The following is a 13959-nucleotide window of genomic DNA, read 5'->3' as shown; positions in this document are numbered from 1 at the left end:
CCATAACACGCTAGCATTCTGTTAATGAATGCTGATTTGTTAGTGAAGGAATGACTACGACCAGAGATCCCCCTAGATGGCATCCGAAGCGGAACCAGAATGTCAGAGCATTAGCAACATTAGCAACAACATTAGCAAACCAAAACTCTTTCTAGCATGTGTATTGACAAGGAGAGCCTAACCTGTCAGCTGTGTTGTTGATGCCTCGAGAGAAAAAAGGAAGTGACCAGAGCTTGCTGTAATGCAGTATAGACAAGTTTACGCGCCAAATCACAGGGGGCCGCCATAACTCTACACAAATGCACTTCATTTCCGCCGGAAGTGGCTTGCAACGCGTCTGCTGGTGTCAACACAGCGATGTCGATGCTAGCTTGGGATCACGGTTCTACTACTTTGACATACTTGTCGTTTGACATTTACTACTGGATAAGTTGCCAACGTCGTCACCATACTTTTAAGTACATTTTAGAGTAGATTTATAGTTATAAAGCTTTTGCCAGTCCATCATTTTGGAGCTTTTAACATGGAGCAAAGGCAATGTCAGAAGATGACTTTAGTCGGTGATTCATTAGAACATTTGTTGTCTAGCTCTTCAATCTCTCAGCAAAATGTAGGCTAATTATTTGGCTAAAGGATGCCACACGTATCAGACAGAAGTTGTTCTATAAATTCGTAGCCCGACATTAAAAACATTTATAGTCGGTTGACTGATCGCGTTGTTGTACCCAGTCAAAGGAATAAACACACAGGAACATCATGAACATTCAATGGTCTTGCCAGTTATCCTGGCAAAACATGTAGCATAATGTTCTTTATTTATTGCCAGGACACGGTCCAAGTAGCCTAGGCATACATAACATTGAAAGCTAATTAGTTTGGAATTTCTAGGCTATTGATGTTACATGTTGATGTTCAGCCTATTCAATTTAACAACTTCAGAAGAACAAGACAGGCAGTACACTGTTATCCTTATTTAAGTGGCTTGTCACTGCCTGAAGTGCCTACTTATCTATCTATTCTTCCTATGAACCCGGTTATGACTGCTTTAAACAAGCACCGGTTGGCTACACACCTCATGCCGGGTTTATACAGATGTGTGTATTGGCACTTTGAAAGGTTTGAATTATTATATCCACATATCAATGTATAATTATTAAATCCACTGCAACAATAGGACAAAGGAACACCAACACAATGTGAATAGCCTACAAACAATAAGCATACTACTGTAGTATAACTGTAACAGGCTAGAGGCGATTCTAGGTTTTAAAACTGGTGGTCGTAGCACTCTATCTAACCACTCGTTCAGGTGCTTTCTCGAGTGTTTGCAACCAACTACCGCACACGTCGTTCCCGAACCACTTTTCTTCATGTTGTAAATTGTATATCCTCTGTCACTGCGATTTCAGTGCTTTGTCGGCACAACGGAGCTAGCTAGCAAAACAAACCCAGCCCGCCAGAACGGAAGTGGATTGCATCGAAGGGAGGAGTTTAGGAAGTAGAGCGGAAACGGCTCAAAAACTTGTCTATCTCTGACCGTACAATATGTATGACGTCATCGATTTTAAAAGGCTTTTTAGAACAAAGGGCGACTTTAATCTTAAACCCGGCATTGTGTATTTTTTTTGCCCCCCCTTTCGAATTCAGCATTCAAATTACTAGACAAAAAATGATATCCTGAGAAAAGTGGATTTTGAGGGGTATAGCTCCATAGACCTCCATTCATTCTGCACTCGACCGTTAGCGCCCTCATATGGAACTAGAGTGGAATTGCAACCAGTTCAGAAGCCGGAAGTTTCCCGAGTGGCAGTTCTCCCCATATTAGACATTCTCTGGTTGCTACCATGTCTGATGCCCCCCGGTGTTCATTTGTGCAGAGTGCTTGGCAAATGTACTGTGTTTGGCGACAGTCAAATTTAGATGGACGACGCATCTCCACTTCCTCCCACTGTACAAAAATGAAGCCAAAATATCCCAGATACGGGTGCTGCCATCTTGCGCTGGTGATGTCATTTGGAGCCAAAGTCTGCGCAGTAGTGATCGGGTAATGTGGTATCGAGGTTCCACCCATACACTCACCCGACCCAATCACGAGCACACACTAACCCCTTTTTATTTAGTCAAATAGCGAATTAAAAACAAACTGATCAGAAAAATGACCACTCGAACAGACATAAGCGTGATAAGAACTACCTAAAATGAAACCATCTTTGAAAAAAAGAAAATAATTGACGCGCAAAATCACAGATTTTTTGTTGTCATGTCCCATCCGCAAACATGGAAGAGGCGGGACTTATGACCCATACCAGGCCAGCCACCAGGGGGCGATCGAGATGTTTTGGCTTCACTTTTGGGGGGCTGTCATGCCCTCCATTATTTTTACAGTCAATGGTTTTGACCAGGAGACGTAATATAGGCAGCTAAGCTAAAAATAAAAAATACATGACTTCAGACTGATACTGAATAGTCCACATACCATGCAATCATGACGCCATTGTCAGTGCAAAACTTGGATGGAGGAAAACGGAGATGTAGTCCAGTGGTGTCAGTGACAATCTTCAAAACCTTTCTGATGTACAGGTTACTAGCGACTCCCCCTGAAACAACCTAAAAATGCTTAGTGTTTAAGTACCGAGCAATGCATAAAATGAACCAAAAGAAGTAAGATGTTTGTGTCACAGTAAATATATAATCACAACATTAAATACAGTAAATGCAATGCTGTCAATTTACAAAAAAAAAGAAGAAAAACAAACCAGAAAACAGTTCAAATTGAGTGGAATGGGCTGTTTTGCAATTTCAATTACTTACCAGGGTTGGATTTGAGGAAGGTAGTAAGCGCTTTTCCTTACAGAACAAAATAGCACGGTGAGTGCGCTTAGCGATGTGAGAGGCCACTGTATGCTGTGCAGCTGCAGCTATGTCATTTACACATAACAACATTGCCCCTTGCTCCACACCTTGAAAGAGATGTAAAATAAATATTTTAGCACAATTATTTTTTACGTGACCTGATGTGTCAGATTGACAAAGATTTAAATTTTTATAATTTTAATTGTTGTTTACTGACCTTCCTCCTTTTCTTTTTTCATAATTGCCATTAGCACCTGATGTCTTACACCAGCAAATGAGAAGTCACAGTCATAGTGGCTGCCCATTGGTGTTTTGAAGGAAAACTTCAACCGGTCACCGTCTTGAGCTAGAAGCTCTATAGCTTGTCCCCCACTCATTCCGGAGCACCTGGGGTGTTTTATTAGTGACAAGCATCTTGCAACCTGTGAATCCATAGAAATCCTAGATTTTGTTTCCAATCCTCAAGATCCTCAATTGAAAATATTACAAGTGAAAAAAGGCATTTTCTCATAACTTTACCTTGTCTAAAGTGTCCCCTGGAGCTTCATCCAGCGTTTGACCCAAGAGTAGGAAGTCATCAATTTCTCTAGCCAAAGCCAGTAGAGAATGGCCTCCAGAAACCAGGAGGACCAGAAAAGGGAAGGCCACAGGCTGAAGCATCCTGACTGTGAGGGCATGGGCCTCCATGTGATGGATGGGAATGAAGAGCTTTTGGTGTTGCTTCACAAAGTCCCGACTGAAGTCTAGCCCTATCCCCAAGCTTAAGGCCAAGCCTGGTTTCACTGTGGTGGCAACGGCGGAAAGGTTACTTGGGGTAATGCCACTGCTCTTCATTGCCTCCTGGACGACACGGACAATGTTTTCTCTGTGAAGCTGCTGTGCAACAGTGGGGATAATCCCACCAGTCCTATAAACATTTGATAAAAAATTTATTAGATTGGGCAGACTCATAAATTGGATGTAACTAGTGCACAGTGTCCGTGATGCAGTCAGTGATTAAGAAGACACACAGACTCCTGGAATTATAGATAGAGCACAGGGCCCGCAATGATTTCGGTGACACACAGATTTATGAAATTATAGATAGATGGTGCAGTGCCAGTGATGCAGCTGTTGATGAGTTCTTCTCAGTGGTTTTGGTTCTCAGATCACAATTGAAATTCTTTGTCATCTCTGAAGTACTTGTTCAACCTCCACATCTATTCTAGTCAAATTACCAATGCTGTGGTAGCCTACATTCATGAAAATGATTATGTAGCCTGCGGTTTCCTACGTTATAAATTGCTTATGTTATGTTGATCAAGATTTACTACATTGGTTCTCTGTTAAATTGTCTTACCACCACAAACATCTAAACATTTAGTTTCATGACAAAAAAGTCATTACATGCACAATGGTTGAGCCAGTTGTCATAATTGTTGACATAAATTATTGTTTCATTATTTGATGTTGAAATGTTTATCCAAACAAACTATCAATCACTGCACTTTGTTGGGTTATAAAGAGGACACATGGAGAATTTGAACTTGGCAGAGTGCCCGGTTCTTGAGCTGATCGTGGGAAACTAAACCCATTATAATTTGTACACACACACAAATATTCCTGCCATAATTACAGAGATGGCAAGTCCAGGAGCTGGACATTAATAAATCAACAAAAATAGAAGAAAATACCCACAAACCGGAAATCATTTTTTTTATAATACTGAAATTTGGTGCCAGGAACTGTAAAGGATGCATGCCAATTGTATGCATACTGCATTCAACAGTCACTACTTTGTAAGGGCAGCTGCAATACATACCCTACTAAACTGATACTAGAGACGGTACAATTTCTGGGGAAATTGTGAGGAGTGCTTGCGGCCACTGCACCTCCAAACCTATGAATGACATAATAAATAAATATTACACATCCATAGCTAGCTACAGAAGATGTTATCACCCTGGCAGCTGTCCTTTTGCAGTTTCAGCTAGCTAGCTATCTATCTCCCAGAACGAGCTACTGAACTGCTGTTCTACTGTAGGTAATCGAGCGCAGGTTTGTGACGTTGTGACTGTAGCTAGTTAGCTACCGTTAGCTTAACTTTTTGCCACAAAGACTTAAATTCTGCCTAAACTGTGCAACGGAACCTTCCAGGCGATACAAAAAACACTTTTGGGAACAAGACGCACATTTGATACCGACATCAATGTAGTCCCAAACACTTTGGGACAAGTTAGGGTGGGAAAATAATAAGTAAGAAATAAATGATATATGATAGAGAATATAGGTTCTGCCTTGCCAAAGGCAGGGAACCCAAATATATATGACAGAGAATATAAGTTGTGCCTTGTCAAAGGCAGTCACACCCAGTAGTAAGTATGCCATTTGAGACACAGGGAGACGTAAATATAGCAATAATCCAACTACAGGGTTTTTCCTGGGTCAAAATGGGTCTTCAGTGCTCCAAAAAAAAAATATATATATGTATTCTTTTTTTCTTCCTTTTTCTAATCAATGTATCAATGCAATAAAGTTAGGATACTTAAAGACACCTTACATTCATAAAGTATGCTCTAAATGGCATAAATGCTGCCAATTAATAATTGACGTAACAACTTATTGTAAATGGTCAGTAGTAGCCTAGCCTATCGATTAAGGTAGGCCACTCCGAAGCATGTACACTGCCTGCTTCATTTGATCTTGATAGGCTAAGCATTCTGTAGCAAACAATAACAATAAACCCACTTTTTATTAATTAAAACTACTTCAGCATAATAATGCACCTAAAATAAAAACCTGAGCAAGGGCAGCAATCGCTATCGAATCAACAGACAATTTAGCTAGCAGGGGAAGAATACAAACAACGAAAATCACCAGTTAACTTGATTTAAATTTGCAAGAACTATAGACTTATACAATAACAGGCTTAACACGCAATCTCAACTCCGGTGTGAAGCGCGTGTCCGTGCAATTCTCCGACAAGCACTCTAACAATCACTGCTGATAGACTGCCTAAAATGTTGTGCAGCCTGATTTCTGATACTGTGGCAGCAGAAATGTAGCCATAGAGGAAACACTGCACTATATATTATCATTCCAGGTTAAGAATACCAATGAAGGCTGCGTTGGAAATCTTAAATCAAACTTTTGTCAGCATTTTGAGTGGAAATTTCATTTGCATTTGTACAGGTGTATTCGTGCATGTCGGGCTGGCCCTCGCAGCGGAACGACAGTTTTCTGGCCGCTCTGCCCATTCGCGCACCTCAAAGTTGCGCATTGATCAGACAAGAAGACACGCTTATCAACTTGATTACTATTGATCACAACAGAACGAGGGTTCGGCTGTAGTCTACTTGAAACATACTATTGAGAACATATTCGCTGACATGCATTGCACGCATGATGAACACAGCGTTTTTTTATTTATTTTCATCGCAGACTTTCTTTTGCCTTTGGCGCTCGGGATTTGTCATTGGCGGTCGGGAAAACGGCTTTGGCGCGCGCCAAAATTTTCTCTATGCAGGAAAAACCCTAAACTAGCAACCTAATGTAAATGTATTATACAACTAAGGTAAGGTAACACACCCAAAGTTTATTCCCTAATTTTTCATAAGGAACAAATATCATATCATATTTCATAGGCCTATTACACAAAGGATTTATATAAATATATACATCCCCAATTCAAAAAAAGTTGGGACATTGTGTAAAATCAAATTAAAAACAGAATACAATGATTTGGAAATCTCATAAAGCCATGTTATTCACTATAGAACAGAACACATATCAAATCTTTAAACTGATACAATTTTAAGGCAAAAATACAGTGATTTTGAATTTGATGGCAGCAACACGTCTCAAATAAGTTGGAACAAGGCCACGTTTACCACTGTGTAGCATCCCCTCTTCTTTTATCAACAGTCTGGGAGTATATGTCTGGGATCTGAGGAGACCTGTTGCTGGGAGAGGAATGTTGTCCCTTTTGTGTCTGATACAGGATTCTTGCTGCTCAATGGTCCTGGTCTTCTTTATGATATTTTTCATTTCATGATCCACCAAATGTTTTTAACTGGTGAAAGGTCTGGACTGCAGGGAGGCCAGTTCAGCCCCCGGACTCTTCTACTACGAAGCCATGCTGTTGTAACATTTGCAGGATGTGGTTTAACATTGTCTTCCTGAAATATGCAAGGCCTTCCCTGAAAAAGATGTTGCCTGGATGCAAGCAAATGTTACTCTAAAACCTGTATATACTTTTCAGCATTGATGGTGCCTTTAGGCACTAATGCACCCCCATACCATTACAGATGCAGGCTTCTGAACTGAGCGCAGACAACAAGCCGGCTGGTCCCTCTCCTCTTTAGTCCAGAGGACGCAGGGTCCATAGTTTCCAAAAATAATTCCTAATTTTAATTAGTCTGACCACAGAAGTTTTCCCACTTGACCTCAGTCCATTTTAAATTAGCTTTAGCCCAGATAATATGGCAGTGTTTCTGGATCATGTTCACATATGTCTTCTTCTTTGCAGATAGAGCATTACCCTGCATTAGTGGATGGCACGGCAAACTGTGTTCACAGACGATGAGTTCTAGAGGTGTTTCTGAGCCCATGCAATGATTTACAGAATCATGCCTGTTTTTATGTGCCTGAAGATCACAGGCATGCAGTATTTATTTTCTCCCTTGTCCCTTACACATTATCCATATTCTCAGAATTATCTTATTATATTATGTGGGAGTCAGGGGGGAGTCAGGTGGCTGAGCGGTTAGGGAAGCGGGCTAGTAATCAGAAGGTTGCCAGTTCGATTCCCGGCCGTGCAAAATTACGTTGTGTCCTTGGGCAAGGCACTTCACCCTACTTGCCTCGGGGGGTATGTCCCTGTACTTACTGTAAGTCGCTCTGAATAAGAGCGTCTGCTAAATGACTAAATGTAAATGTAATGTATGTACTGTAGATCATGAGATATTCAAAGTCTTCACAATTTTACGTTGAGGAACATTATTCTGAAATGGTTCCACAATATGTAGATGCAGGTTTTCGCAGGTTGGTGAACCTCTGACCATCTTTACTTCTGAGACTCTGCCTCTAAGATACTCTTTTTATACCCAATCATGTTACTGACCTGTTTGCTATTAATCTAGTTAGTTGTAAATATTCCTCCAGCTATTTATTTTTAATAGCACTTACTTTTCCCAGCCTTTTATTGCCCCCTTTTTTGAGACGTGTTGCGACCATCAAATTCCAAATTACCGTATTTTTTCCTTAAAATGGTACATTTCCTAAGTTAAACATTTGATGTTTTCAATTATCTATTGTGAATGACATATGAGTTTATAAGATTTGCAAATCATTGCATTCTGTTCATATTTACATTTTACACAGCGTCCCAACTTTTTGGGAATGGGGGTTGTAATATTATTGGTGGAGTTGGTCGTCCAGCAGTCTTGATCCTTTTCTTTGCTGAACTGTGCGTTCACACTGCAGCGATGCGAATCGCTCGCCTTCCCACAGTGCACCATGCTTGGGCGCGTGTCAGACAGATTAATGCATAGCTGTAGTTTTCTAAAGTCACTGTTGTAGCTCGTAACGTCATGGGTGAAGATTTGGGTTTACATACTCGCAATATCGATAAAAATCCGATATGCTGGCTAGCTTTAGCATGATGTTATCTACTGTACACACTAGTTCTGGCTGTATTTTAATCAGAGTGAAAGATTAAATGTAGTACTGTACGCGATCGGACGTGAACGCCACTAATATAGTGTGCAATGCAGTCTCAAAATATAGATGAAACAACTTTTACACACATGATGCAAGAAATCTAATACGCTATATATATATTTTTTTTTTGTCATTTAGCAGATGCTCTTATCCAGAGTGACTTACAGTAAGTCCAGGGACATTCCCCAAGGCAAGTAGTGTGAAGTGCCTTGCCCAAGGACACAACAATTTTATTCAGGGTGAAAGAATAAATGTTACAGTATGCTACCAGGCACTCAGGGTAACCAATCGTGTACTGTACCGACAGGGCTAGACTAGCTAGCTAGCACAGTTACGTTGTTACGAGACAGAATTTAAAAGTACAAAAACCCCACCAAGGAGCACTAACAACATTGGCAACCCTGCGCCATGCCTCATTTTCTTTGTTAACATATCTGTACCAAGACGTATCAAACAGGGCTGGATATGCAGCCACACAAGCGATTAGTTTCTCCTCCATCTTGAAGCTGAAAGGTAGAAATGTTTACCATGGTTGCTACGTGACGAGAAATAAGAAAACACTCCGATTGGCCATTGCTTGAGAAAATCGCTCCTCATTTGCATGAAGTTGATAAAGTCTCAACTCGAATCGCGTTGCGTCGCTACCCACAATGCATCACACAAGCGATTCGCCTGGCTCCATTGAAAATCAATGGCAAACATGTTGTCGCTCACATCGCGTCGCTGCAGTGTGAACGCCCCGTAATGCTCCTTCAGGGCTGCCACAACAAGCTAACACTATACTCTAAAAGTGGTTCGCAATTTGCATTCATAATTTCTAACATGGTACTGTATTAGGGGTGGAACGGTACATGTATTTGTACGGAACCGTACGGTACGGGCGTCACGGTTCGGTGCATGAAATTACACGGAGAATACACGGTATAAAAATAAATAAAACTTGCGTGCAAATTAATTAATGTAATGCGGAACTACTGTTAGATACTCGTGTTCTTTCGGGACATCTTATCTGTAGCTCTGAAGCTCTGATTGGTGCCGCCGTGAGTCAGAGAGGATAGCTAGCAGCACTAAGGACGAGTATGGTGAGTGGTGGCGACCCAGGAGAGATAGAGGACCCGCCAGGCTTTTTCAGATTGCAAGTTTGGGAAAGAAAATTTTGAAATCATTTTATTTAATAAAATCGTATTTTTACTGTTTATTCTTGTGATTTATATATGCAATATGTGTGTTATTGCAATTGCAATTTTTTAGACGTAACGATGACGAATGTAGCAGTTACTCGTCGTCGTCTGCCGCTTGTCCGGGGGTCGGGTCGCGAGGGCAGCAACCGAAGCAGTACAGCAGTTACGCGTAATCAAATTTTTGGGGGGAATAAGCAGTGCTTTTATTGTCCGTTCACTGCGGACGACAAGCGAAAAACTCACTTGCGCACTTCGATCCTGTATTCTTCAACATGTACAGTACCAGTCTAAAGTTTGGACACAATTTCCCATTGAAGTGCCTATCCTTTTACTGACATCACCGCACGTCACTGGTTGTGGGGTATGTGAGTGGAAATACATCTAACATGCTAACGCATACAACGCATCTGGCATGTGCTAAATGACTAAAAATATCCAACGCCATCACCCAGGTGTGCCAATCACTGGAACGAGACAACTTCTCCCTACAGTGCTTAACCAGCCATTAGATACACATACAAATAGGGCCAAATAAATTACTGACGCAATCGGAATTTACATGTCATCTTCAATGCACCGTATTCACTCGTAGAGGAACCTGGTTTGTTTTGCTTTTCCCTCCGTTGTACCGAACTCATACCGAACCGTGATGTCTGAACCGCGGTATGAACCGAACCGTGACTTCAGTGTACCGTTCCACCCCTATACTGTATCTATCGCTATCCCTATCACTTTCAGTGTGTCCCCTCTGATTTTTTTCAGGTGGGGCGGAAGACCTAAATTTGACCTCCCATTCATTTTCATTGGAAGTCACGTGACAGGACCAATAGGGTTCGCTGAACTTTTTCCTCAGGCCCCTCAAACTGGAAGTCTCTCCTCAGGCCCCTCTCATCCAGGTGTTACTGCCACCGCTGGTCGAAGGATGTATTGTATTTATATTAATAACTCAATAAGAACCAAAGAGTATATAATAGTGTTCTATACTTTTAACTTTACCCCGGTACCAAGTCGGTACTCAAACAAAAACAAATGGTACGAAACGAAGTACCATGTTGCAGAGTTGGACTCCCAGTGTTGGCAAAACAATCTCACCAGAAGTTGCTACCGTATTTTACGGAAAATAAGCTTATATTTCGAAGCGGCTTATAGTCCGGTTTTAGAACAAAAAAGTGGCTTTGTCTCAAGATCTCTACAGACCGTGCAGCTACTTTAATTCTTAACACTTGAACGGGGGCTTATTACTTGAAAGAGGAATGATTGGTAATGAAAGTGAAAGTGCAGCTTATATTCCAGTGTTTATACTCCGATTTACAAACTCCTCATTCTGGGGGGGTGCGGCTTATACACGATGCAGCTTATTTTCCGAAAAATACGGTAGTCGCTAGATAAAAAAAATTGTCACTAGGGATGGTGAAAAGTTGCTAAATCTAGCGACAATGTCATTAAAGTAGCAACACTTGACAGGCAGATAATACTGCAGGGGCTTCACCAAAAGTTGTCAACAAGAAAAGTGGAAAAGCCACGTATGCAAATAGCTTCGTTGTGAGGCAGATAATACAGAGCCCCAGACATGACATACGAAAAAAAAAATAATGTTTAACTGTTGAAGATGTATGCATTCATGCTGCACAGCCTTTATTTTGTTCATTTTCATCTCAAGTTATTAAAAATGTATTCTTTATTCAAAATAAACCTTCAAACTTCAATAGCTTTTTGGTCATGTGACCTATAATCCTCAAATTCATTTCAGTGTTCACTGACTATGCATACATGTTGCACAGCCTTTATTTTGTTCATTTTCACCTCACACTATGTTAGTTTTGAATATTTCAAACTTCAATAGCTTTTTGGTCATGTGACCTGTACATTTCAAAGCCCTGTTTAACTGCTAAGAAAGTACATTTGTACATGTCCATTTGGAGGCTGAGACTTTCTCTTATCTAATCACAATTTGTGTTAATGACAGTGACATTTCCAAACTCTTCTACTCCAAGGAAGTGGAGTCAGGTGTAAAACCCAAAGGCCAACTGTAAAGTCAAATAGGCCTGGACTGGTAATCTGTCATACCATAAAAACTTAATAATAAGAAAAATAAATTGCCCATTGACTGGCCCATGAACCAGGGACGACATTGGTTCTTTCTATATGCTAACACTGGGATATCCCAATCACTTCTCTTAACAGGCTCCACCCCTCTCCCGCTGTTTCTTGTGTCAGATGCAGTGGCTCAGAGTCCGACCGATTGTGGTGGGCCGGTCTGAGCAAAAATGCCAGGGCCATTTTTTTTCATCTTATATCATTTAAATATCAACAAACATCAAAGCTACATAGTAGCTCTTCTTCTGTAGCTGTTTAAATCGCGATTCCATCTGAAATACTGCCGGTGACAACGTTACAATAGCTTGTTTCAAAGGGGGTTCAGCTTGTTTCAATGGGGGTTCTTAATGAATTATGCAATATGCAATATGACTAGGTTAAATGCTTGAAAATATCATTACAAGGGAAAAACTTAGGGGGACGGACCCACCTGCAACTGAGGCAAGCAAGCACACCCTACAATTTCCCTAGAAATGGTACCCTCTCTAATTATTATTATTTATTTTCCCACCCCTAAGGATCCCTCAATATTTGGACTACATATACAACGTCGGTGTCAAAAGGTTTGTCTTGGTAGCGATACCGTTGCTTGTATTTTTATTTACGTTCCATTGCATAGTTTAAGTTGAAATTGATTTTTTGCGGCGAAAAGTGAAGCTAACGGTGGCTAACTTGCTAGCCACACTAACGTCACGAAAACACGCGTGACTACCTGTAGCAGAATATTAGTTTAGGAGCTTGTTAACTTCTGGGAGATAGCTAGGCTAACTATAGCTTTACTGCAAGGCAGCTGCATAAATGCCACAAGCAAAGAGGCCAGGGTGATAACTATTTACTCATTTTAGTTTGTGATATGAAACACAAATGTGAAGTGTAATGTACAATATGAGCTGATATTATTAAGGAAGCACATCTACTTTCGGAAACAGTAGTCTACTATTTCACTGAAGTATTAGCATCATGACATTAGCCTGTGTTGCCCGGGCAACACATACTACAGTGGTCTATGATGTATCTGTTTTCAATCGTTAAAATAAACATTCCTTACAAATACATTTTCATTTAAAAAAAATTAAACAGACGTTTTTCATTTGGTAAAACCTTGTCTAGTAAAGGTGATGTATTTTTGTCTCTTCAGCCCCACTCTTACGTTTCTTAGCCTGGTTTTCCATCGTTATTCTTCTCCCGGTGTTCCCGATGGCCAGTCCGCTACTGCAGGGCTGTGCCGCGGTGGTGGATTTTCAAGTCATATTATTTAAAATTCTCGTGCTGTCAGGGGATGCTGCAGCACTCTCAGCACTCATAGTTCCCGCGGCCATGGGTATTCCCTCTCCACTGAAATCCAAAACTCAGCCAGTGTCTTGGCTGAGAATGCTACCTTTAACGTTCGGTCGCTTAACAGTTCAACTAATGCGTCCTCCTGGTTGGATTTCTAATTGTTTAAAAATGTTCCTTGATTTCTGGAAATCAAGGAACGCGACCCCTTCGCTGTGGGGGTCGAGACCCCCACTTTGAGAACCACTGCTCTAGCTCATCACTGATGTATTTGTCTCGCTCATCACAACCGCAAGCTTGTGATGACAAGCTGACAACATGGGTTATTTATTTGAATGAAACACAGTCAGGAACATGAAATAACATTAGCCCCATTGCCAATAAACTAAATCAACACACATTCTACCGATGCTGGATACAGGCAGGATACGTTAGCATTGCTAATAACTGTTAGCGACAACATAATACTACAGCTTGCGGTTGTGATGAACATAAGGTCGGAACAGCACCTCTTTTCAGAAACAGCTTCATAGAAAATCATGCTTTACATTGTCCCAGGTTTTCAAAACTGTCCTCGTGATATAGTTAGAGCAAATGTGTACTCTTTTCACCCAAATAAAAGTACCCCCCGGAATAAAAGTACCCCCCGGACAAATCCTCAAAATCTAATAAAAATACCCCCCGGAAAATTGCCAAATCAACATGCAAACTGTGTCCATATGCTATCTAAATGTGTTCCTACCAGTGTAAGTGCGCATCTTTTACTGTCACTTGCAATCAGGAATAGAAATGGACAGCAAATATACCATTGCTAGGAAACAACTTTAACACTTGTAGTTTGGAAATACATAAT

General features: G+C 40.9%; 1 protein-coding gene across 4 annotated transcripts in view; it reads right to left on the bottom strand.

The window, feature by feature from the left end:
* osgepl1 (O-sialoglycoprotein endopeptidase-like 1) overlaps positions 1-13959 on the bottom strand; it is a 38195-nt gene that overhangs the window by 21528 nt on the left and 2708 nt on the right. For all 4 annotated transcript variants that reach the window (XM_067229374.1, XM_067229376.1, XM_067229375.1 and 1 more), the window contains exons 2-5: positions 3373-3760; positions 3071-3275; positions 2812-2960; positions 2477-2607 (exon numbers count right to left, since the gene is read on the bottom strand). In XM_067229374.1, coding sequence (XP_067085475.1) covers positions 2477-2607; positions 2812-2960; positions 3071-3275; positions 3373-3760 — 873 coding nt within the window. The remainder of the gene's footprint in view (positions 1-2476; positions 2608-2811; positions 2961-3070; positions 3276-3372; positions 3761-13959) is intronic.

Source organism: Osmerus mordax, chromosome 2 (genome assembly GCF_038355195.1).
Source record: "Osmerus mordax isolate fOsmMor3 chromosome 2, fOsmMor3.pri, whole genome shotgun sequence".
NCBI lineage: Eukaryota > Metazoa > Chordata > Actinopteri > Osmeriformes > Osmeridae > Osmerus > Osmerus mordax.
Note: the sequence above shows the minus strand (reverse complement) of the source record. Positions and strands in the feature narration are given on the sequence as shown.